The 25,546-nt window shown below is 37.4% G+C and overlaps 1 protein-coding gene across 4 annotated transcripts in view; it reads right to left on the reverse strand.

Annotated features, from left to right (window-relative positions):
* Positions 1–8,439: 8,439 nt before the first annotated feature.
* Positions 8,440–25,546, reverse strand: part of COBLL1 (cordon-bleu WH2 repeat protein like 1) — an 88,736-nt gene continuing 71,629 nt past the window's right edge. For all 4 annotated transcript variants that reach the window (XM_061452113.1, XM_061452105.1, XM_061452132.1 and 1 more), the window contains 6 exons: positions 25,375–25,519; positions 18,676–18,934; positions 16,070–16,155; positions 13,100–14,718; positions 12,387–12,569; positions 8,440–9,743 (listed from right to left, as the gene is read on the reverse strand). In XM_061452113.1, the coding sequence (XP_061308097.1) occupies positions 9,657–9,743; positions 12,387–12,569; positions 13,100–14,718; positions 16,070–16,155; positions 18,676–18,934; positions 25,375–25,519 (2,379 nt within the window). In that variant the 3' untranslated portion in view covers positions 8,440–9,656. The remainder of the gene's footprint in view (positions 9,744–12,386; positions 12,570–13,099; positions 14,719–16,069; positions 16,156–18,675; positions 18,935–25,374; positions 25,520–25,546) is intronic.

Consider the following 25,546-nt stretch of genomic DNA (forward strand, 5'->3'; position numbering starts at 1 on the left):
TTTCTGAAACAAAATTGTTCCAGTTTGATTTCTGCTATGTTGTTTACTCCACCAATAATCAGGCAACTTACATTTCACATCACCACCAAATGATGTTTTCAAATTAATGTAATAGTTGCACAAAAAGAGACTCACCTACTTCCTTTTCCTGACAATATGGTCTAGCAGACCCTTCTTACCTCTCTTTTCAGCCTTTTATCTTTAGTGGGCACCAAAGAATATGCCTTTTACATTTACTGAACTTCCAAGCATGCCCGATAGCCTAGAAGTAATTTATTTTTTTTTCCAATCTTGAAAATTCTCAATTTAAAAAAAAGTATTAATAGCAGAAACAGTTTCTCATGATCATTTCTGGTAGGGGCATCTTACACAGCTCACAGTAGAGTTCTGAAGAGCTCTTTTACGCAGAGTTACCATTCAGTTACAAACAGCTACACAAACTGTAATGTTCTCTTCACACCCCGTGGTCATCTTGGTAAAGGGAAACTTCAGTAAACAGTGTCCTCATCACTCTGGAGGTTAAAACATGCCAGTTCTAAGGGCTGCTTGACTGCCTGTTGGCTCTCTCCCAGCAGACCTTCTGACCATTCAAGAATTACCCCAAGCAGTACTGCAGCTTTTAGGAAGCGTTAGCAGTATGCCAGTCCTTGAAAGTGAGGCACTTAACTGCAGCTGCCTGCATACCCAGTCCTCTACAATTTAAAAAGGAAGTCTTCTGTAATCCACTTCTTCATCCTTTTTCATTTAGGTGCTGGAGTTTAGAATTGCAGCAGCTTGCCATACATACATAAGGACTTACTTGGTACATGCACTTTGTAGCTGCAGGTGTCCCCCAATATGATCCCCATTTGCGTGGCCAAATGCACTTCAGTTTGCAGAACACAAGTGCTTCATTAGCTTTTAGCATTTGAGGAAATAGAACAGCATCCGCTGATGGGATCCATCATACTGGTCACCAAGGTGACCAATCGCAGCTCTTCATTCCTTCCCCCATCTCCCTGTTTAGTTTGAGTGGTTCATTTAGAAAACTGCAATCAGCTTAACTATTTTAATTTTCACTGTAGTTTTGACAATTCAGAGCTATATAAAGCCTTAAGCAACTGTGAAATAAATTCACTTGTGTCCTTGCTTTACCACTTCAGAGTAAGTGTGACTGTAGCCATCACATCTTAGCTCTCACCACAGATCACATAGGGAAAGAAAAGAAAGGAAACCCCCCAAACCAAAACAATCCCAAAACCAAAACCCAAGAGAGTAAACAAACAGGCAGACACATGCATGTAGCTGGGGAGGTAAATTACGAAGTTCTGTAAGAGTTTTTTCAACTCTTTTTTTTTCAACTAGAAATATATTAACCATTAGTAAGTACACTAGTGGTTAATGTACTCCAGCACTAGTACACCAAGTACACTAGTACTTGCAGATAGCTACTGTTGGTCAGAGTTATTCTTCAACAGTTGTTGCAGCTGCAGGTTCTATGGACTCGATTCTCCCCCTTGCCCTGAGCTGATCACATGCTTCAATGGCTTTACTCCTCTGGATATTCACTATCACATATGCAAGACATTTGTTAACATTCTCATTCTTTTAAGTACTGTGTCACTTGTGAAGACTTCCTCATAGATACTGCATTTTAGTGTGGTGCTCCTGTGCCGGCTATGATGGTATCAAATATTACAGGCTAAGCAAGGTCAGTCCTGCTTGGTACCAACAAGAAAGACTTTAAACGTGTCATTACCCTCTGCATGGTACAGGAGAGGGTGCTGCATTATTTGTAGCCAGTATTTTGCTTTCTGACTTACTGTATTACAGATTGGTAAACAGCACTAGAAAACACTGCTTCATTTAAATTTGCTTGTTGTCCTGGGTTCAGCAGTAGCAGTCATTTTTCTCCTTCTTGGTAGCTGGTGCAGTGCTGTGTTTTGACTTTTGGCCTGGGAACAGAGCTGATAACACTGGTGCTTTGGTTTGGCCAAGGACTTTGTGAGCCTCATGCTCTGCCAGGGAGGAGGGGAAGCCAGGAGGAAGCAGAGACAGGACACCTGACCCAAACTGACCAAAGAGGTATTCCATACCACAGCACGTCATGCCCAGGATGTAACTGGGAGTTAGCCAGGAGGACTGGGGGACTGCAGGGTTGGAGGAGGCATCGGGCAGACCTTGGTCGGATGGGGGGGGCGAGTTATTGGTCAGCTGGTGGTGAGATGTTGTATTCTCTTCCCTTGTTATTTCCTTTATCATTATTATCATTGGTGGTAGCAGTAGTGATTTGTGTTATACCTTCGTTACTAAACTGTTCTTATCTCAACCCATGGGAGTTGCATTCTTTTCGATTCTCCTCTCTGTCCCTCCAGGAATAGGGGGAGGGCAAGAAGGGGAGGGGGGGGAGGGGGGGAGTAAATGAAGGAGCTCTGGCTGGTTTTAAACCATGACACTTGTATATGAAAAATAGGACACAAAAGGAGGACTAAGAGCTCTATTCAGTCACTAGACATGACAAAGTCAGTTCTGTAGAGACGGCAACATATGTGCTCCAGCCATACTGTATTTTAAGTAACTATATTCTCTGTACCCAACTTGCTTTGACACTTGCAAAAGACTGTTTTACAACACTTCAATGCTGCAGTCTACATCTGACTGATAAGAGCAGAACAATTATTCACAGACTTCAGTTTCAGTATTTCAGATAATTTTAATCCTTATTTGAACACAACCTGCCAGCTGGTAGACTTCTTTAAAGTACTCAAATAACCTGATGGTTTGTCTTTTTAGTTAAACCTCACTATTCATAGTACATCACTATTTTCTAGTGGTTTAACCTCCCTGCTTCTGTATCAGCTTATTTCAATATTAACCTTTTTTTTTTCTGATATGCATATCGAAGGAGTACACTCTTTTTTCCTATTATTGCCTGTAGGAATTCAGGTATTTGATACCCACATGAAAATAAAGTTTCATTGTGACCACCTATGCAGGGTTAGATATACTACATAACCTTATGCAGTAATCTCTGCAACAAGCCTGTAATTTGTGATCAAGTTAAATCTCAATCCACATTCAGAATGTAAATAACGACTAAACCTAAGTTTCTGTGGGAAGTTGCTTTAATGATTAATTAATTTCTTTTGTATTAGTAATGTTAACTTCCTTATGCAAGTTACAGAGCAGCACTTATTCTCGCATTAGTGTCAGCAGTATGCAATGTTCTCATTCATAAATCAGAGCAGGCTTGAATTTACATCTTAAAAATGACTGAAGACAGTTGTAAAGGAGACATGACTACTAAAACAGGAACAGCTTAATATTTCAAGAATCACTGACATGGAATAGGCATCCTCAGGTGTGGTTATAGTCCATTCAATAAGGGAATGTCTCTAAACAAAGTAACTGCATACCTTAACAGTATTTCATTAATACAGTGATTAGGTCCACCTATTTCTATATGGTTAAACATCTGGGGATCCTTCACACTTAAAGATGTTAAAGGTTTTTAACAGCTGCACATTTATTCAACATTTAAGTTCAATATGAAATTCAGGTAAAAAAAAAAAATCCAAATTGAGACTTAAAACTATAAGAAGGTGATGCCCCATAGCTTTGACATTCTCTGAGACACAGCAGCAGAGCCCCCTATACTGACAATTGCTCTGTTTTTAAAGTTTAACTTGAAACTTTGAAGACTGATGTAATATTTAATGAGCATTTCTTGGCACACTGGAAATTCTTATCTTCACAATAAACTGAGATATAGGAGACTTTTACAGATTTACAGTTCATATAACCTGATGCAACTAGATACCACAGCTGCATAAAAATACAGACAAATCATAAAATTAAATCTGAAAGGGTTTGATAGCTACATAAAGACTTCTGAATATTCCACAGGGTGATCGATCTCATTTTTTTGCTACTAACTAACTGAATTATAAACTTAATTCATACATGGCCATAGCTAGATATACTATGAAGAATCATGCCAATCCAATGAAACCAAAGATTAAGGATCTGAATCTCAGGTGTTTCAGTTTATTCTCTCCAATGGAAGGAACAAAGGAACAGTCCATCAGCAAGTTGTGGTTTTTTTTCCTGTAGGAGTTCAACTACACGAATCATGAAGCTTCCCCTCCCTCATCCCAGCCTCCCTCACCTCTTGACACTCACTTTTTACTAAGAGTAGGGTTACTATTTATGCAAATAACAAAAAAATGCTGCCTTACATTTCATACACATTCATCTATTTCAACAGTTTCACTAAGGTGTATTCAAGTGACTAAGGAGGAACCTAAATTAACTTCCCACCCTATCCCTAAACTTCTATTTTGAGCATTGTTTGGGAACACTCATGCACTGATGGAAACTAATGCTTTCGAAATCACCAAGCAGATAATTTGTTGACACAGAATACAGTAGTTCTTCACATGCAGCAGCTGATACCAACAAAACAGCTACTAAAAATACACTCACCATACAGTCACAAACTGGTAAATATCACTGGCATTTGTGTATAATCACATTGGCTGTAGTGCGATATTGGCACAAGACTGTTCTCAAAGTTTAATTCACAGATGAGTTAGTGACTTACATCCAAATCCAACTCTCTTGGATTCTTTTTGTCCACAGAGTTGTAGCTATTTCTGCTGGAGATGATACAGCCCTTGTTATTTCCAGGCCCTATGTATATATGCACAACCATTCTGAAATAACAATTACCAATAGATGTAGTTGAAATTTCCTAATAGTTTTAGTGCCCTTTTCAGATACAGTTGTTTCTCCTTTCCCAATGCCAAAAGACTTTCTTTCACTGCTATTTAGAAATGTGGAACAATACCTGTCCTGCACAGGATTGCATTTTCATCATTGTACTAATTACGTGGATGGGGATCACAAGTTATGAGACTTTCGGAGTTAAGCTTTTAATTTCTGGCTTGTATGCACACATTCCAAAATGGTACAACATTTGTAGCCAAAACAGAAAACATAATATGAAAGGTGGGGGGAGAAGCAGCACTCCCAAGACACTAATGAAGAATACGAAATTCACTCAACATCTTCCACTGGCAGCAAGCGAAGTAAATTTCTCAATTAATAATTTGCCTTTAGAAGATTACTCCTTTGTGCATTTAACCAGGAAGGCGCAGAAGTATGCTCCTGCTGGTCCTCACATACAGTGATTCTCCACATCAAGAACTCCTTTTTCTATACCTCATTCCCTCTTCTTCCCCCTCCCATGAATTTTATTCTCTTAAGTGTCTTGACTGATTTAGAAATAACTAAGCCCATTAACAGTTTTAGTGGTCTTTCCAGGGTAATGGAGGAAGTGGGGAAAGCAAGTGTTCATCTACTCTTTCACTTAAACAGTAGCTGCTGTACTGTTACGTGAATGTGAGGTTTGATACAACTAAAAGGAGAAAACTACGTGTCACGTCCAAATTTTCTCCTTGAAGACATACAAACATCGAAAAGGTGTTAAGTGCTTCTGTTAACAAGCAGGATCTGTTGACAAAAAATAATGCAACTTTATGTACAATACATTGTGATAGATTCTTGACACACAGTTTGTGTTAGTTACCATGTCACATAGCTCTTACAAGAAGGCAAACCAAAATGAAATATTTTTAACAAATATAGTTTACTGTTACTTGCAAATTTCATGTCATTTAACAAGGACACCTTCCCTCTCACAAAGCTACCTAATCACAAATTTTAAAGGAAAAAAAATCCACCTTACCTGTCATTTTCAACTGGTTTGTATCAAATAATCCACAAAGCATCCTTTTCAATAAAAGGCTGTGACGCATTTCCATTGATATTGCTACAGCTTTGCTTTATCCTCACAATAGACTTCATAAGAAATCTGTCTACAATAAGTGATGTCACAGATTCAGCTCTCCAGTCAGCAGCCAAGCACTAACAGAATGTCACAGATTCAGAACCTCAGACCATTCACAGCACCCAGAAACAGTTGTCATGCCTGTGAAGACGGCAGCTCCAGTCCAAACACACTATTTTGACTTCAGCCTCACATTCTGCTAACATGGATGCAGACAATTAAATTAAAACACATTTTCCCTTCTGCAAAGAGCTCTGTTTGCTTTGCTACCAATTTAGTCATTTACAGTTACTCATCAATCTAGTTGTAGTTGTCCAACACCAGATAGAGGCACTTTGGCCAGGCATTCAAGTATGTACACCCTACTGCTCAACAGCATCTTTGCTTTGTTTCTAGTTAACAGAATTCTTTCAACCTTCTCAGCAACTGTGGTTTAAAACAGGATTCTAAGCAACCCCAGCTGAAAAATGTTTGCTTTGGCTGGTAACAGATGCCTGCACAATCTTAACATTGAAAGCATTAGCTGCCCTCATGTTACATTCTGATCCTTAGTACATGTGACCTTGTGTCTCTTGGTCCATGTCCATTCATTTTCATGTCTTCCTTAATGATTTTCATGTTGTATGTTACAATATGCTACAATCACAAGTTGCTGGGAAAAAATAAGGCAGTGATTACTAAGCATATGTCCCAAAAATGGAGACATCCAGTGGTTTAACATCTTTCAGCTGCAAGTATGAGAGCTCCTGCCTTGGCCTTAAAACTTCTAGTCACAAGAATATTTCCAAATATTATCGGGTGATGCTCTCTCAGCAAAACTGCTCCTCTCTCCATGTACATCTGTAGTTTTGATTTTATTCTTCTGGGTAGAATAAATAAAAATTATAACTAATAAGTTCATTTTTACTCTTTTTTATTAGCCCTCCTTTACTTATAAAGTCCTGAAATCTGAACTAGATCAAGATTTCACTGTGCTACATGGATTTCTAACGCTTCTTCAAAGAACTTGTGACGGTAAGTCATAGCACGCTTTTATTTGGGTCTGATGTTTCACCTGCACAATTACACTGACATTTCATTTGCTGCAGTATGCTGATTTCCTAAACATTCTGGCTGCCATTCAAAAGCAGCAAGGGGATTGTAAGTGCTGTGGCATAACTAGTTGCATTCTGTTGGAAGACATCCATGATACAGGTTGCCTAAATTGTAAGTATTCTCATGCCCCTAAAAAAGTCTGTTTTCTCTGCATGTAAGGCATCTACAACAAAAAAGTACTGCTAACTTAGGTTTTCAGTTGCTAAAAACACTTAGTTCTTACTCAAGCAGAAGTGTTTTCTTGTTTGAACAATGAATAAACATGTCAAGTTCATCAACAAGTTTTTCTGGTAGAATTTAATAAAAGAGTATAAGAAAAAATTAGTCTCTAGATATACAATAGCAAGATTTAAAAATGTCTTACAATATATGTTTCAAGAAGAGGGAAAGTTTTGCTAAACAATATTGCCAGCTAGTAAATCTCGTTGAAGAGTTTCACAGTACTATGGTGTGTGTAGACATTTCAGTTAATTATCAAGCAAGCTCAGTTACACAGACAAGAAACCCCAGAATTCAAGCAAGGTATTTTAGTTTTAATCTCTGTTACATAAATCTGTATTTGCCTTCAGGAATTCACATAAAAGGGCAATGTACTTTTAACATATAGGACTAAAGAAGATACAGTATTATAGTTTTGTAGTCAAAACCAAAGAAATCAATAATGAAGGATGGGTATTTGAACTTTCTCCCAAGCCAGAATAATGGGATTTTATCAATTTGGTTGAAATAGTGAAATGCCATATAGACTTTTATTACCACAGATGGAGATTATGCTAGTATTATGAAATAATTTTAGTCACCTCGGCAGGGAATACCAAGGTTTGAGAAAAAAAAACATGTAACCCCTTCCCACCCAAAGTACAAACAAGGAGATTCCTTTCACAGTGCAACCTCTTCACAGCAGTTACAAACCATCATGTTGTACAGGAATGCTTGAAACACAGGCTTTAAGTATCACAATGGATCCAGACACTAGAATCCTGTGAGTTACAATTTTTAAGTCTGTCACTCAAGACATGGTGAAATCTAGAATGTAAACCCCAGTTAGGAACTAGAAAAAAACCCTACCTCTTCTATCTCACCATTTTCAAGTGAAAGATGAAACATCCGTTTGCAATCAGACCCTGAAACAGATCTTTTGAACTACCCCCACCTTTGGAATTAGCTCTTGATCAGAGGCAAGAACAAGGAGGAGAATGAAGTGATAATAATATATATTGTCAAGGGACTAAGATACTGGAGAGAAAACAGGAGAGAGAACATCAGTGAACAAAAGTTCATCAGTTCTCTTTGTGAATTTTTATTTACTAAAACATTCCTTGAAGGGTTTCAGCATTAAATTAACACTGTTATTTGTAATCAGTATCAGAAAAGTAATGAGACCTCTTAGAGATTATTGCACAAAAACCTGGCAGCAAACCATTAATAACCCTTTGAAATGCACATATAGATCAGTTTCTGAAACTGAGTTACAGAATGTCTTTAAAGTACAAAATAAATATATTGTTAAAGAATAGAAACTAAATACAATTAATTTTATTTAAATCAAGTCCAGCATAAAATATTTCAATATGGCAAATACCCCAGCACTTGCTGCATGCATCCATAATCTAGCTATTTCATCATGAGTGTGATCATATTTTATTCCCTCCCCAAAATATATAACCTTGACAAGTAATGCAAAATAGATAAAATATAACATGAAGCCTTTTCTTTTAATGTATATTCCCATTTTGGTATTTAATGCTTAATCTATAAATAGATGCTCTCAGACACAAGAATGCTTTGTAAATGTGTTATTGTGCTGTTTTAAGATTAAAATATTTTACATTAATAAGTCCAAAGCAGTTCGTTCTTTAGTCATACTTCCAGCAACAACAAAAAAAAATTCTTCTATTTCATTAAGTATCAAAACTGGAATTTGCATTTTATCAGTAAGTGACTATATGCTGATGACTACTTCAATACAGATCTAGTTCACAATAAGTATTGCTTATTTGAGTACTAGGTAAATACTATATACATGTACTCAAAGAGTAGAAGAGAAACATCATGTAGTGCTACTGTTAAGAAAAGTTCTTAAGTAGTACAAAAATTTCCAGTAATTTATATCCTGGGGTTTTTTTTGTGTGATACCAGGAAAAAATTAAAGGAGATTAAAAAAAAAACAAAACCAACAGACTACTTATACCAACTACTCTCAGCTGAAGACACAAAACCATCTCTTTTCTAAACAGAAACAAAATATTGCATATATTTAAGATTTTTCTACTATTGCAAATTTAATTTAACAAAGTAATATGGAGGCAGCATGTGGTAGATTTAAATTCATACAATCTGTTAAAGTAATACACAATTGAAAATCAATGATCTAAAATCCTTAGAATCCTTTAAATCTGTAATTTCAGCATAGTGCTACATATTGTTTGTCTTAAAGGCTAAAATTAGGAATTTTTGATTCTCATGTTAACATAAGCAAAGCTCATCTGCACCTTCTCTTAAATTTTTTTAGCAGCATAGTCAGCTTTATAGAGAGAAAAAGGCAAAATATTACCATAATTTACATATTCTAATAATCTTTCCAAGGCATTAAAGGACCCAGTTTGAAATTTCTATTACAATTGACAAAAATATATTAATATATACTTGCATTTACACTTTCAAAATTTTGTAGTTAATATTAAGTTGGCCTATGAAGCAATAGTAAAGTGCAAATTATTTGGTATAGTATCTAGTGATTAACTTTTGCTTCTGTGGAATATAAATGAGTAAGCCTGGCTCTTCCATTGACTGACATGGTGTTTGATGGAGGACCAACCTGGAGGCAGGGGGGAAAAAAAGAGGGGGGGAAAAAAGTAAATAAATATTAACCCAACTTTTCAGATTCTTTTCTCTGTTGTATTTTACACAGTATTACTTCAAGGAAACAAACACTGTTACTTCAGTTAGTATTTTTCTCGTTGTAATAAAAGACCTTTTATAGGATTTCTGAACAAAGCACATATGCTATAGAAGTAGAAATATAAGAAATTACTTAAAACATATTTTATTCTCTTGAAAAAAATCTGTGTATAACTATTAAAAATACACATTTTTCTAGTCCTTCTCCAGACCTGATTGCAAAGAAATGTTTGAAAAAACATCACTAAACACTTTTATTAAATATTGAATAGAATGCAACACTTACAACTACCATTCCTTTATACCATGGTAATGTTTCTTTTATCAGGATCTCTTGGTTTAAGAAGCAAACTATACAAATTTTAGAATAGATAGCAAAGATCTGATTTTTAGGAGAGCTGCATAAATCAGCAACTCCAACTGGAGCTACTGTGAGCTGTGAGTACTCCACGGCCATGAGAACTGCATACCGCAGCGCACACATTACTAAATACAATGAGAACACTCTGAAGAGAAAAAAATGGTTAAAAAGAAACCTCACTTGACCCATTTTAGGTTAGTAATTACTGAGGACCCTATTGAAAAGGCCAGCAACACAAAAGGCTACAGATCTCAGCATTTCTCAGCATTGCATATTCACAACATATTAAGTAAAATGGGGGAGAAGAAAGAATTTGGTTCATCATGCCAGCATTTTATTTTTTAATGATTCTCTCACAGAGCTGAAGAAAGGGTGAGTATGGTAAGAGGCAAAAAGAGAAGTATGCACCTGACAGACCTCTGTCACAATTCAAATGGATCAGTTATACTCCCTTTTACTTAGTGCAGCATGATAGTGGCAGCTATAAAGTAAATGCATTTAAAAGACCCTTTCAATATTGGAAATCACTTTCGGGTGCTAATAAGTTATTGTTACAAAATGCTTCATTCCTCTGTCCTACTACTACCAGTTCTCCATGTTAAACGTCAAATGAGACCGTGTTTTCGTAAGATTTTCCATAGGCAAAAACCCCCTCTCTTTTTGCCGTCAGACACACCTGTACTAGGTATGTCTGCAGAAAAGAATTAATAACCACTTAAGTTTTTTGTTGTTTTCTTTCTAGCAGAAATAGACTTCATGAATTTTGAAAAGCACGTTATGAATTTAATATTGTAGTTATAAGCTACATTGCAGCAGCCATGCAGAAGCATATTTGCCATGGAATCATAAAAAAAAGTTCACACACGATGCAAAATACATAAAGCTCAGTATTATTCAAAATGTAATTATGCACCTGAGGTGGGGGTGGGGGAACCCGCCTTAATAAAAACATTCAAACTAAATCCAAATGGTATTTCTGGTAGAACAGATAGAGTTGACCTCTAAGAAACTGAACAATACAGCATTTTCTTAATCTTATCCTGTTTTTAAAATGGCTGTCGTTAGTGACATGTAGTTAGAAGCATTACTACGGTGTGTTATGTACCACTTGTACTGACTTTGAGGTCAAAAACTACTTGAGCATGCTTGTAAACCTTCCTGAGAAACTGAATCTTTCCATTCAGGGTAGAAATGATGGGAGGTCTACAAGCCTCAGAGAGGCTGTTGTAGTGCCACACAAACAAAACCTTACATATGAAATAGATTGCTCTAGTATTTGACCATTCACTGACAGATTTTGACCCCAGAGAGTCAAAGACTTCCATAAAAACAAAAAGACCCACCAACCCTCACATCCACCCACCATGTATCATTTGTTTCTTTCAAGTGGGAAAGGGAAGAGAAACAAAAACTACTGACTTTGTTTCACCTTCTGCAATGAGAAATTCTCAATACAGAAGGAAAAACACAAATGCCTGTCAAGAAAGCTGTGCGTGAGACCATCATTAAACTGTCTGGTTACAAATTTCAAAGAATATAGATTTCTAAAGAGTGCAATGTTTTACCCAATGTGAGAAGTATAGGTGAACTTTGGGTGACAGAAAAGAGAAAAATTAAGCCACAATTTTAACCTGAGGGGCTGGGGGAAGATGGTCCTACCACGACTGTTGATAAAACATTGAGAAGTATCTTACTAATGATACCAAACAGCAGTAGGAGGCCTGAAGTACATTTAAGAAGAATTAAGGACCTGATAGAGTCTAATAAAAAATACAGTCTTCACAACTTTTCTGTGTTATCTGCCTACATAACATTGCAGCTACTTCAGGTCTAAGGCGAAGCATGTGCCTAAAACTGTACCACTTCAAACCATACAAACAGCAATAATTGAATATGTTCCTGATTTTATGAAAGAGATACTTGATTGATAACTTAAAAGATTTTTGACTAATTTCAGGAAGATTTCTAATTGGGTTTGTACTGTTTAAAAATACGGACATAAAAAGCTTGTGTGTGCATTCACCAGTTAATTCTGCAAAACTAAAGTCTCTTCCCCTACCTCCCTTCATATTGTTAAGAGACCTCCTAGTAGCACTTTGTGCTAAAGCTAACTGCTTCTAGTGTCAGGCATTTGAATCTTTGGTAATTTGAAGGAAGTTCCATGAATTCATTGTTATGGATGCAATGATGAAAACTCACCCTTTTCAATTTGGCAGCAGCTTCTCCAGAGCGGATTGCAGCCAGCAAGCTCTGGTGGATCTGTTCTGGGTCAGAGCTCTGGAATGTCATCACGGTTTGTCTCTTAGTGACAGGGGGTGGATGGTCAGTGGAAGCACCTGACTGTGCCTGACTCTTCTGCTCACTATTCACATTGCTGTTTTTCTATAAAGGGAGGAAGTGGGAGGAAAAACAAAACAAAACTCTTTAATCTCAATTATTTATAAATGGCAAACTAACTCAACCTGGCACAAGGTTGTGCATCAAACTGCCACCGTTCTAGTGTTTCATTCACAATTTCAGAGATAAGCCTCATTTCCCCTACAGCATAGAGTTTCCCCCTCAGATAATTATGCCAGCGAAACTGTATACCCCATTCAAGTGTGTGTGTGTGCCATGATCACCTGAAGCCAAACTGATCACACTACTCAGAATTATATTTAAGAAGAAGGGGATGCTAATTATGGCCAGAAACTGTTATTTCCAGTAATCTGAATGAGGTTGTTTTCACTTTAAGATTCCCCGTATACCTGTATTTCAATATGATGCTGTGCTACTGCTAGATTACTACAAGTGCTTACACTGTATTAACACAATACTTTCTGATCATGGAGCAGTTCAGAGACTATCTTCTAGACTAGTCACACTAGATGCCAGTGGATCAACATTCAAGCAACAGTAGAAATAAAGTTTACCTTATCCATTACACTATTTTGTGACTCCCCTGTTATGGTCTGCAAGGAAGGGGTTTGCACTTGAGGTACGGAGGTAGCTGATAATTCAGCTGCCGAAGCAGCAGAGGAGAGTTCAACAGGAAATTCCTCTCTCAGTGCCTGGCTAGTGATCGTACGTGTCTTATTGAATGATTGTGACCTTCTGACTGCAGATGAGACAGCAAGAGCAAAGGGGGATGGTCTTGAACTGGAGTATGGCTTTGGAACTGCAAAAGTTCTTAGAGTTCTTAGGTTCAATGGTGCTGGTGGACAGGAGGGAAAAGTTGAAGGTTTACTGCTTTTAACAGGAGAAATGGAGGATTCAATTTTTTTTCCATCATCATCATTTTCTTCATCTGCTGGAGGAGAGGGAGTACTTGTCTTGTGTAACGGTGAAGTTGGATCAGCTGATGAGATTTTTTTCCCCATCTCTGTATTCTTAGCTTCATTTTGAATGGAATTAGAAGCACAAATGGTACTTCTGGCAATTGCAGATGTCACATAATGACTTGAAGCTCTTCGCTGCATCTGCAGATAAAAAGAACTAGGCTTTGTTGTAGGACTTAATGCATTTGACTTATTCTGTGTCTCAGAAGAAGCATTTGTATTATCCAAGCTTAGCGTCAGTGGGACATGGTGTTTGGAAGACTCTGTTTCTGTCCGATTGCTCACAGCAGCGATCTCAGCTCCAGACACGACAGCATGTTCAGAAATGCTGTTTGCTCTATGCAGCAGATCATTTGCTGCTGCAGGTGCATTTTGTGAACCAACCTGTAAATGACCCACACTTTTTGGAAGATGAGGAATTTCAGCCTGCACCATGAATTCTTTGGGGTCTTCATGTTTCAGAGAGTTTTCCAAAGTAGATTCCTCTTGATCCTTATGATCGGGTGGAATTTCTGATTCCCAGCTCTTCATTATTTCTAAGGATTTTGGAGGCACTATTTTATAAGTAGTCATCCCAATTTTTGGTATGTAATCCCTTGTAATTTCATTAGCAGGTTTGGGTTTAGGCTTGGCATCCTGTCTATAAAGAGGGTGACCTTTTATAGGAGAGTCATCTGAAATTTTTGCTGTTGTTTCTGGTGAAGCAAAATTACTGCCATTTATACAAATGTGACTGTGATCTTTAATGGCAATTACTTTTTCATGGGTAGCTTCTTGTCTCTCAAGATTTTGTTCTGTTGAATTATCTTCATCCCCTTGCATTCCACGAATCACTTGAAGAAGGGGGCTGTTTGCATCTCTACTGTGTTTAGGGACCAGTCCTCTGAATGTGGATGATTCACAAACCTGAGGAACAATAATTTCTTTCTGAGTAGTCCTTCCCAAATTGCTATCCAACGGACCTGTCTGGATTGCAACATCCTGAGTTTTTACTGTGTCCAAGCTGGTTTGATGTGTTTTCTCATCTTGCTTTTCTGGAATCATTTGAGGATAATTCCTATGACTTACAGAGACATAATTTTTACATGTCTGGCAGTTTGATAGTCTGTCGACTTCGAGCTTGTTATTTTCTCTGAAATCTACTGTTTTAATTTCAGCTGACTGAAGTTCTTTAGCTTCTTCTGTTGTTGGAAAGAGTTCTGTATCACTGTGGTCTTTAAGAGAGATTCCAAAATTAACACAAATGCCAAAAAAGATTCAAACTTCCCCCTTACACCATGAAGCCCCCCATCCAGTGCATTTAAGTACAAGGACTGGCACCTCACTGATATTAAAGTTTTCCTTAACACTTACTTTTAAAGACTATTTAAAGATATCTTTGACTAATAATGCCAAATAATAGTATTCCAACTTGAGTATTTTTCTTTAATTATCAGACAACTGGTGCCATGCATCAATTTGACAGAAAAATCTATTCTAGAATCATTTAAAAAGTGCTAAATGAATTTCAGTTGGTTATATGGGCATCAGCGACTCAAGAGCTCAAGGACTATTCTATATTAAGTTAGATGCTATTTTTATTTAGTTCCACACTTTTGTGGCTTCTGTCCTTTAGTTTTAACATTACAAATGTTATTTGTCAACTATTATACAAGGGACCAATTTGAAAACACATGGACAAAAGCAATTTTCTAGCTCTATTTTTCCAACTGTTTTTAGCAGGTATGAAAATTCAATTCTTTACTCCTGGACTAAACACATAGCCCTCTCCAAAACACTGGAATCAGTTTGGATCAAATTGGTTTGAATACAATATTCAAAGGAAAAAATATTCTTAAGGAATAATCATATTTTGAGGAAAAAAAAAATTCCTGTTTTAAGTATGCTGCAAAATGGCAGTTAAAACTTGTATCTCATATAAACAAGACTCATGCAGTATGCTGTTATGATTTATAAACAGAGATGTGCTGAACATAAAAGACTATGGAAGGCCTAATATATATAAATCTGAAAATCAGTGTCACAAAAGGGAAAAATAAATTAGTAAGCTCACTAAATCGACAGAAAAATTTATGATCCATTAGATGCACAGGATGTCGTCATTTCTTTTCAAATCAGCATGTCACTTTGTTCTGTTTCTGCTTGAAAATATTTGCATTTCCATGCAGAAAAGTCATACTAACTTTGTAAGCACAGAACAACTGATTGCTTCTCCTTCCCCTCTGCAGTGCCCATGTCACACCATGGGGCAGGACAATCTTTGTGTCCAGCCTTCCCTCTCCTCAGCAGTGCTCCACCCACAGTGCCGTACAACAGCACAATGAAACTTTGACTACTGCTATAATAAAAAATTATTAAAACCAAAACCCCTGAAACCCCAAAACTGCTGTCAATGCTTGTCACCACATCACAGAGATGTGATACACTGCAGCTAGAGAGAGTATGAAGAAAATAATCTGATGATAGCAATTCAGGAGTTGACTGATTTGTCATTTTTCTCAAAGGAATAGAAAAGCTCTCTTCAACCTTACTCTGAAGTACTAAAAATGAGTGGGAACTACTCACCATCAGTTTTATTTTGATCCAAAATTCTAAGCTTCCTGTCTTTTTCAAACGCAGCTTGCTCACTGCTTATCATAGTCTGTAGTCCTCTGCAAAGCACAACAGTACATTAAATATGCTGGTATCATTCATTTCAGTAAACACAAGTAACGGTGCAAGAGAACTGGCAATATCCTCCAAACACAGATGGACAAAATAGAATCATTCTGCCAAACACTGGAGTACTCAAGGGAATAGATTTATTTATTTTTTTTTAACAAGAGGAAATTCTGCTATGATATTTTACCAAAATTCAGCTTCACACTCTTCTGTGTAAGCAGATGATTGGTTTCCTTTTCTCTCCTTCCCCTCCTTTTGTTTATTTGTGCAGTTTGAACAAGCCCCTTTCCAGAAACAACTAAGTTTCAGTGATGCCACAACAGTTTATCATTCATATAACAGTAGCGTTCTATGAAGTGTTTTAAAACATTTCCTTGACTTTGTCCCCAACACAATATACAGGAAGCTGTATGAGATGCTGACTGCATGTGAACACATGAACTCTGCGGTACAGACTTTTCAAAATAATAATAAAAAAATTGTCTGTCCCTTTCGAGAAATTCCTTGAGAACAACAAAGAAACCTGCATCTAACATATTACTTGCATACTAAATGTTTTGCAAATGCATATAATTTATGTCCTTAGATCACGGTGGGCAAGAGAACTGCACAAATGCTGAATAAACTCCTCATCTTTTATTGAGGAAATTTTAATTCCTTGCCTTAAAAAGGTAAATGAAAAAGGCAAAAATATTTAAAATTTCTCTTTAAAAATATTATTAGAACTTCAAGCTTACATCTTTGCTATTTTTATTTTCTGTAGTTACAAATACTGGCATTATGAAGATTCCAATTCATTTGCTACATCAAATGTATTAGCTGTCAGGAGCCAGTGCCTTGAGCTAAAACATCTGCTTTGAATCATTTGAGTGTAAAACTTCCTCAATAACCACCCATCCTCGTGTTGCTTGTACAGTCCAAAAATATACCGTAAGTATCCAATAAACCACTAAACAGGAGCACAGACTCCTAAAATTATTGCTGGAAGAAAGTTAAATCTCAGTCCTGCACTCTGTACTCTTGCTTATCTCACAGCTGAGGGACTGAACTACAAGTTCTTACAATGGGTTGAGCTGCGGGGTTTTTGGAATTTTTTTTTCTTTTTTTTAAAGGGGGGAGGGGAGGAAACCACAGAATACCCCAGAGTACCATTATAGAATATACAGTGGTTTTGACTGGACTATTACACATATCTGTGGTTTGATTAAAAACCACTTCTTCAAAGTAACTAGATCTTTTATATAAGATCTCACTTATCAAAAGGGCTCCAGAAATAGAATGTCAGAGAAATACTAGCCCTCATTCTGGAATTCCCATGATATTTCAGGAAAGAAAGGATTGCCAAACTCTGAAGTTAGAGGGCAGCGCATGCTGGATAATACCAGGATTATAGGCCATGAAAGGCTACCACAAGTCAGTAGGGGAAAAAAGAAACATTCCTTAGCCAATTGGCCAAACCAACCCATTAACGCAGTAACACCGGACTGATAATTTGCAAGTTCAAGAAAACTTAAAAACAGCTCATGGCTGATCCTCCTCCTTGCAGATCCCCAAAGAGCAGACACACCCAAGCAACTGGCACAGTATTTGTCAGGACAGAGCATCAAAGATTTTTGCAAAGCCCCATTTGGCTTTGGACTGACAAAAAAGACCCTTGAAATACAAGTCAAAGTTCTCCCTACTACTTTGAAAGTTCTTGGCTACTAGGGCAGTCATTTTGGCTTCAGTGCAATAATTGAAATAGTTTTGGGGAACAGTAGCCAGTTTAGTTGCCCCAGGGAACAGAGAAATAGTGAATTACATTAACACAATGCGACTTCTTTGGACAATCAACATTTATTTCAAGCAGGCTCTAACTCATGTTGGAAACCTGCTAAGTCAGGTAGTTTAACAAACATGCTGAAGGGTAAAGGTACAGCATCACCAGAAGGGGAAAAAAAAGCGGTTAAGGATACTAATGTGTTTATTCTTTAAAAGGGCAGAATTAACTTGTTTTCTGAGAGCAGATGGATCGATACAGGTCAAGACAACCTGCTAACACAGAAGCAAAAGACAGAAGAAAAATTCAAACCAAACCAAACATGCAAGGAATAGGCAACTGTGCCCAGAACAGAAGTGGCCAATCTACCTGTTTTTCCCCAAATGCAAGAATGAATTTGTAAATTTTCATTTAATTAATCAATCCAGGTTTTTTTTTGGTAGCACTTTGCTCTAGTAAATAAGCTGGGTATTTCAGAGCCAGGTTCAGCCTTCCTGGGATCCAGCTGTTTGAGTAGTTAGGAAAGGAAGGCTTAAACTGAATAGCCTGCAGAACACTTGTCATTTTTGTTGAAAAACTACATGAATTACTGTGTACAGAAGAGTGCTACAAATGAAAGTTAAGCATATTAAGCTCATTCCTCTCTCACAATCCTCTATTCTGTGCTCCACAATGAAACAGCACTCCACTTTTTTTTTGCCTCCCCCATTCCCTCCCTAATGCTCCTTTCTTTGTCACAAAACGTACTTACTTGCCATCTGTGCTCATATTTTCTTGTTTTTCTTCCTTGAAGCTTTGTGATTTGTCTACAGAAACACTGCCAGGAACTGGAGCTGATGAAGCAGGATCATTTTGTTCAGTTTCCAGTGGTACCTCAGCAGAGCTGAAGGCTGCAGTAACCTCTCCTATCCCAGGAGAGGCATTTGTACTTTCACTGTCCTCTCTCTGTTGCACACTCCTCTCTTCCCTTTCATCAATTTCTTCTAAGCTGTATTCTGGGTTCCTTACACCTACACTCAGAAAGGAAAAAGAAAAAAAGAGAAAAAACCCCAACAAAATATGAAACCACCCACAGCTCGCAATGCACAGTAGAGATACAAAGGGGCTGGGGAAGTTCACCTAAACAGTTTGAAGAAGAGTAACTGAGACTTCTTTTTATAATTCAAGTAAAATAAAATAAGTAAACCAAACTAATTCAGAGGTTTAACACCACAGTATTTTCTGGTTCCTTCCAATTCTCTCTTTTTTACAGGTGAGAATACACTCACTGCCATGCCATGCTAGTGTCCACCTGTTTCTGAATCTGAAACTACTGTATAACATTTTCCTGTTTAACTCAAGTACTGGATTAGGAGAGATCAAAATATATCTAACAATATTATAATCCCAAATTTCATGGAGGCAGACGGTTTATTTTACCCAGATTTCTAAATACTTCCCTTAGGTCTCCAGTGAGGTTTAACATACAAGGTTCCTTCATACCAGAGTAGGTATGTTAGAGAACTAAAGAACAAACTGAATCTCAGTTTTGCTTATGGTTTGAACAAGTTTGATCTCCGCTATCAAAGATTTCCCATAATTATCCAAAGTGTATTAAAACAGTTGGAAGTGTCTTGTGCAGTTCCCTGTGCTACAGTAGAAATGCACAAAGAAAGAACATAGAAAAGTGTGAAACCACAAAAAAAAAGATTTTTTTCAGATATAGCATAGTTAAAATAAATGATTCAGCTACTGGATTAGCACACACGGAAGTCAGCGTACCTGAAGTTAAACTAATAAATCCACCTATTTTAATTTCCAGAGGAATTAGCCATCTCTAGCTTTTCTTCCCTGACAGTAATCTTCCTACAAGATGATGATTCACATTTTTCAAATATTAATAAAGTAGACCATACAATTAACCTCTTGGCTTTGCAACCTGCATTCTGTAACACACAGAAGATAGTAATTCCATCTATAAAGTACAATACAGTGCCACAGAAGGCTACTGGCACCAACTGAGCCATACAAGCAGTGCGCCTTGTGTGACCTGACCAGGGTATTCCTGTCAGCTTTGCATGAACCAGTACCTGTTAGGGACAAGCCTTGCACTTGGGCAATTAGGTTTCAGTCTTTTCTCACTTGTACCACTAAATTTCCAAATGTAAACCGAGACTACCAATGAAAGCAAAACAGTGGCTTAAAGCAAGTAATACTGGAAAGCAGTAGATCCTAGAGGACAGAAAATCTTAGACTGACTTTTTATTTCCACAGACTGGTGTGCTACAATGCTTCCAGTACTTCTAGAAAAGTACACTTACAGAAATATAACAAAGGACTGTATATACTGGAGAAAGTGTCCATATAGAACCTGATTTTTCCAATAGGGACGTTAGTTAAGAGTTCAGTAATACCAAAGTTACTCATTCACAGGTACAGGGCAACTACAAAAGCCAAACTTTTTACTACTTAATTGTAGTTTTTTGTTTTGCACTCCTCTAAGACTCCTTAAGAATTTGCTATTAGTAAGGACCTTCTACTCCTTTCCACCTGCCCTCTTCCACTGCCAAACCCTTCCATCTTCAGGTAGCTAAACGTAATGCCAATAGCTTTATACTCTGGGAGATGATTTTAGTAACAAAAGTATGATTTTATGTGTGCAAAGATAAATATATGCCACAAGGCACAAAGAAAGCATGACAGAATGTGAGCAAACAACAAACTTGCTTTGACTGTCCCAAAGCCCATAACCAGGTCTCAAGAACACTGTCTTCTTCACCAGTGAGAACTATTCTGCCATGGGCCTGAGCCATCATCAGCAACAGAAACAACAACTAGGTACCTTCAGTCTAAATACTCTGTGGAAGCCTGAATTATGCAACAAAGCACAGCCAGGACTTCTGACAAAACAAATGGAAGCATTCTGGAGTTGCTGTGGCTTTGTGCCCAGGCACTGCTGTCATCTCTTTCCTCTGGAGAGAAGTGTAACAAAGACCGAGTTGTATCTGTATTGGTGGGATGGAAACTTAGCTTGGGCTGGTAGGAGACATTCCTGCTATGTGAAAGTCTGTTCTTTGCTGAGCTAGGAACACTTCCAAGCTTTGGAGTGGACTAACCTGACTGCAAATGTGTAACACCAAACAAAACCAACCCTCACTTTTCCCAAAGTATTGTACTTCATTTATAAGCACAATATTAGCCTGGATTTGAGCTAATTTCAGTTACTGGCTTTTTATCTGTTAACTGGACACCATTCCAGACCTGGGCCACTACTGCTACAGCAGAATAAAGTCTGAATGCATCTGATACATAAACAGTTTTTAACAACTTACATCATGCAGTTAACTCCCCAGAGGAACAGTTCAGATTTTATGACTTGTTTCCACTCAGTTTAGAGTTTTATATGCAACATATTGCTTCAAAGTACTTACGGCAATACTAGCTACATACTGTTGCCTTATTGCTTATATGCCTTATATGTAAATCCATATACAATATGAATTCCAGTTTTGTCTGTGTATAATTTATTCTCTATGAACATTAGTCATTGAGTTTTAATTAGCCCTAAAAGAACACTGTTAAAGCCTACAGGATAACACTGCAAAGACATACCTGATGAGTGACATACCAACTGCAAGTCTCCTTTGAGTTAGTAAGAATCATCTTTTCACAACAGAGAAACGGCTGGCACTGCTCTGTGAGCCATTATGCTTGCAAGCACCAAAGCCAGAAAGCTTCACTACATCATGAAAATCTGCCAGTGTTTCTGCTCCTGATTCTACAGTCCTTAACAAGGTTCTTAAGAGATACTGTAACCAAGAAGATTGTATCACAGGGTTTGTTGGATGGAAACGATTTAAAAATCTGTAATTTTATAATTATTTAAAAAAAAACACACTATTTCACCCTTTTCCCTAGGAAAAAAGACTGAGTATTAATTAAAGTTTGGGAAGGGGAACAAAAACCATAGTTGAGAAAAAAAAATGTTTCTAATCCCAAATGTTCAAATTAATTCTCTCTCAATGTTTATTCTAGTAGATGTACGCCTTCAAACTACTTTTGTCAAGGTACAGGCTGTTTTTACACGACTGGAAAACTGTCATTTTGCAACAGACTTGCTGTCTACTCCAAATTATACAGCATAGTTCCACTTAATACATATGTATCTATTAGCTAGGTACTACTTAGTCACCAAATTGAACATTTGTAATGGCTCATCATAGGGCAGAAGGTAATGCTATATTTGCAGCTTAACTTTTTTTGCCTATTTGCCACAGTAGGAATGCATATCAGAACTACTTTGGGAATGCCAGTTGCAGCTGACCAAAAACTCACAATGCTTCCAGAAGCATGACAATCAAAGCGCTATTAATCCAAATGGAAGGAAGTACTGAGTTTATGTAAAGCTACAATTATGTCCAATTTGGCAATTAAAGAAATACTAAACTATTTTATGCCTTTAAAACAATACCCAAACGTGCATAATTTTCAGACTAGAAACAGGACGAGTGTGCTGTAACTGATTTTACTGCAGGTGAATGTTTGTTCTCACAGCATGACGGGCTTTGCTAAAAGGACCCTCTATATATAGGTCTCAGGACAGTTCCAGAGGCGCCACCAGAGAGCAGCAGTATCCCATGAGTCAAATTAAACAAAAAACAAAGGCAATGGAGCTGTGCTATGTGACTTGTCTCTGCATTTAAAACAAAACACGCACTGCATGAAGTCTTCAGCAAAGGCATCGCATGAAGCAGCAGAATGAAGACTGTCACAAACTGCAGAATTAAAACCCAGGGCTCAACACATTCTGTTCTGAGCCCAGTGAATATCCTTGCATTTTTCTATTTCTTTCCATTATAGCTCAAATTAAAATGTTTAATTACAAACCTTAAAAGCCTCAAGCAGAAATTGCTAAATCTATGGAAAAGCAAAAAAGCTGTTTCTCTGAAATTCAGGGCTGATTATCTGTGCAGCACTCGGGCCTTAAAGCAACAGGAAGTGCAGACATTCCAGCACGGATCTATAATCTTAATATAGAAACAAGCTCAAGAAAACAAAAAAACCTTGATTTTAAATCATAGCATGGTAACTTTGCTCATCATCTTAGACCCATCACATGTAGATAAACAGTTTTCAACACAGAAAGTTAAGTACTAATAAATATCATTAAGAGCCACTCACTTAGAAGTGATTGCCCTCTATCTGCTACAACAACTTGGAAAAGCAGAGGTTTCAGCTTCATTACACCTTCAACCTCAGACTTCACAGAACAGGTTCATGCTTTGCATTTATTAAGATCTTTATTGTTTCTATTAAAGGTCTTTTCTGACAAATTATATAAATTGCCCTAAACACAAACCAAACCTGAATTTACAGATTACTGATTATTTATTTTCTTTTCATTTACCAGAGATCTAGGATGACAGGTGACTTACTCAACTCCTCTGCTACATTTGTGTTTTATCACTCCAACCAATTTGATTAGCGTCCTGAAAAAGAACAACTGGAAAACTAGTAAGAGATCCTGTCAACTAGCCCAGGAACTATGAGTGCTTAGCCTCATATAATGCCAGTGGCACTCCACATGCTTAATGTTTATGTATTTCATTTTTAGTGAAATACATTGAAGAGTGATTTTTCTAGATACTGGCACTGATTATTCTGAAAGGTTTTATAAACTTTAGAAGAATCTTAGATGCTGTATCTTGTATCTAACCTTACAGCCTGATGCTTACAAACAGCAGTGTTTAAATAGTACAAACTGCATAAATTGAAAAAGTATTCAGCAGCTGAAGAACTGTATTTTAAACAGCTGCTGTATTACATTTTCTCCACAGCACCCAATAAATGGCTTAATTTAATGTATAAACCACTACTTATGCATATAGTTTATATTTACAGCTTATGTTTTCAAAGGCTGTTCAGATGCAAATCAAAAGGCAGGCATGGATTTGCTCCTACCCCTAGGTTACACAGGTCAAGGGCAGCACAGGGCAGGGTTCTGAAAACAAGACTGGGTTTTTGCTTTTGAAAGGTTTGTTATGAGGTATACAAAAATCACAAAAGTTCTGGCTTGTTCTTGTCTACAGCTTGTGGAGGAGGAGGGAAAACGGGGGTAACATTTTGTTTATTAAGTGTAAAGCACAGAGACCAAGACAAAGTATATTGTACACGTTTCTGTAGGCAGTAAAGGTAAAACACCTTTATTTTAGAAAGCCATATTTGTACTTCAAAGGAAAAGTTAAGCTGAAGCGTTAAAATTAGTACTATACTTATGACCCACCTGTAGTATAGTAATTTACTGTTATGAATTATCATAGCTTGCTATGAAGTAGGTTTTATCAACGCATTTGGAAGAGAACCCATCTGTTTCAGACTGCATTTCAGTGGCTCTTCTTTCTGCTTTACTAGGGGCTGATTCTATTAATTTTGTTACTACAAAAAGTCAAGTAAGATTTTTGTTGCCTCAATTTCTGCACCAACAAAAATTCTAGATAGAATATTAAATTGTGATCTTACAGACTTGTGAGTTCCTTAAAAATGTACCTTCTTTTAAGCAACTGATGTTCGTTGCCACATTTTCCAGGTATTTTAATCTCAACTCAGGTATTTTTGAATCAGATAACTGAATTTTGATCAAACAGAAGAACTACAAAAGAACAACACAAAACTTTCTCTAAATTATTCTTCTCAGTCCATTTCCTACGAAACCCTCTCTGATCCAGAGAAATCTTTTCTCCCCACATATTACAGTTAACCTAATTATTTTGTTTTTTTCTGGTTTGTTTGCTTTTTTTTTTTTCCCCAGAGCTGTGTGCCCTAAAACCTGCCTACTTTCTCACACTTATGGGAAAATAATGGAGGATTGGTGAGGAGGACTGTAAACATGCTCGAAGTGACTTGCAGCTGGGTGCAGAAAAACATATACACGATACTATTATTTAGTCTTGTGTGTTTGACAAGTAGAACATCTCCGTTTAGATAACACAGGCCTGTGACAGACTGAAAGGCACCCTACTAAACATGCTTGAGATTCCTGTCCTGCTACCGGAAAGATCAAAGCACAATGGTAAACTACACATGCATGAATCCCTTAAATAGAGGCTAAAACAGGAAGTTCGGTGATCCTCTAACATAGACACGGACCGAGCTCCATGGTTCCAGCATTCCTGCATGTGTGCCTCTGCCCAGGTGTTGCTTCCAGGGATCCCCTCATTGGTGAGGTAATGAAAATAAAACTTTGCATTTCATATGTGGTTTTGTGGCTGTTTCTGCATCCTGCCTGTGCTGGCTAACATGCACTACGTGAGCTAATCTCATAAAGTGGTATTACTGCTCCTTACAATCTGAAGATGCCTAGCAATCACATTTTTACTTGAAGGTCTTATCTCATAAGGTGGTATTTCTTTAATGTTTAGCCAAGTTGCCATACCTTCTGTTGCCTCCCAATTAAACAGCATAAAAAGATTACCAGTCTCATTACTGCTTTGGCTTTGATCTTCTGGTACTCGAGAGGGTGGTGAGGGTGCTTTGCGCTTCATCCTCCGTAGAGAGGAGTTTATGGAAACGGTGTCACTGAGTGGCAGAGAACCTTTCCGTACTAATCCTGGAGGGGCCTAAGAAGGGAGACAAGGGAGAAAGAA

The sequence above is a fragment of the Pezoporus flaviventris genome, unplaced genomic scaffold (assembly GCF_033815535.1).
Source record: "Pezoporus flaviventris isolate CSIRO_AGI_PZ_B2104156 unplaced genomic scaffold, CSIRO_AGI_Pfla_v1 ptg000001l, whole genome shotgun sequence".
In the NCBI taxonomy this organism is placed as follows: Eukaryota; Metazoa; Chordata; class Aves; order Psittaciformes; family Psittacidae; genus Pezoporus; species Pezoporus flaviventris.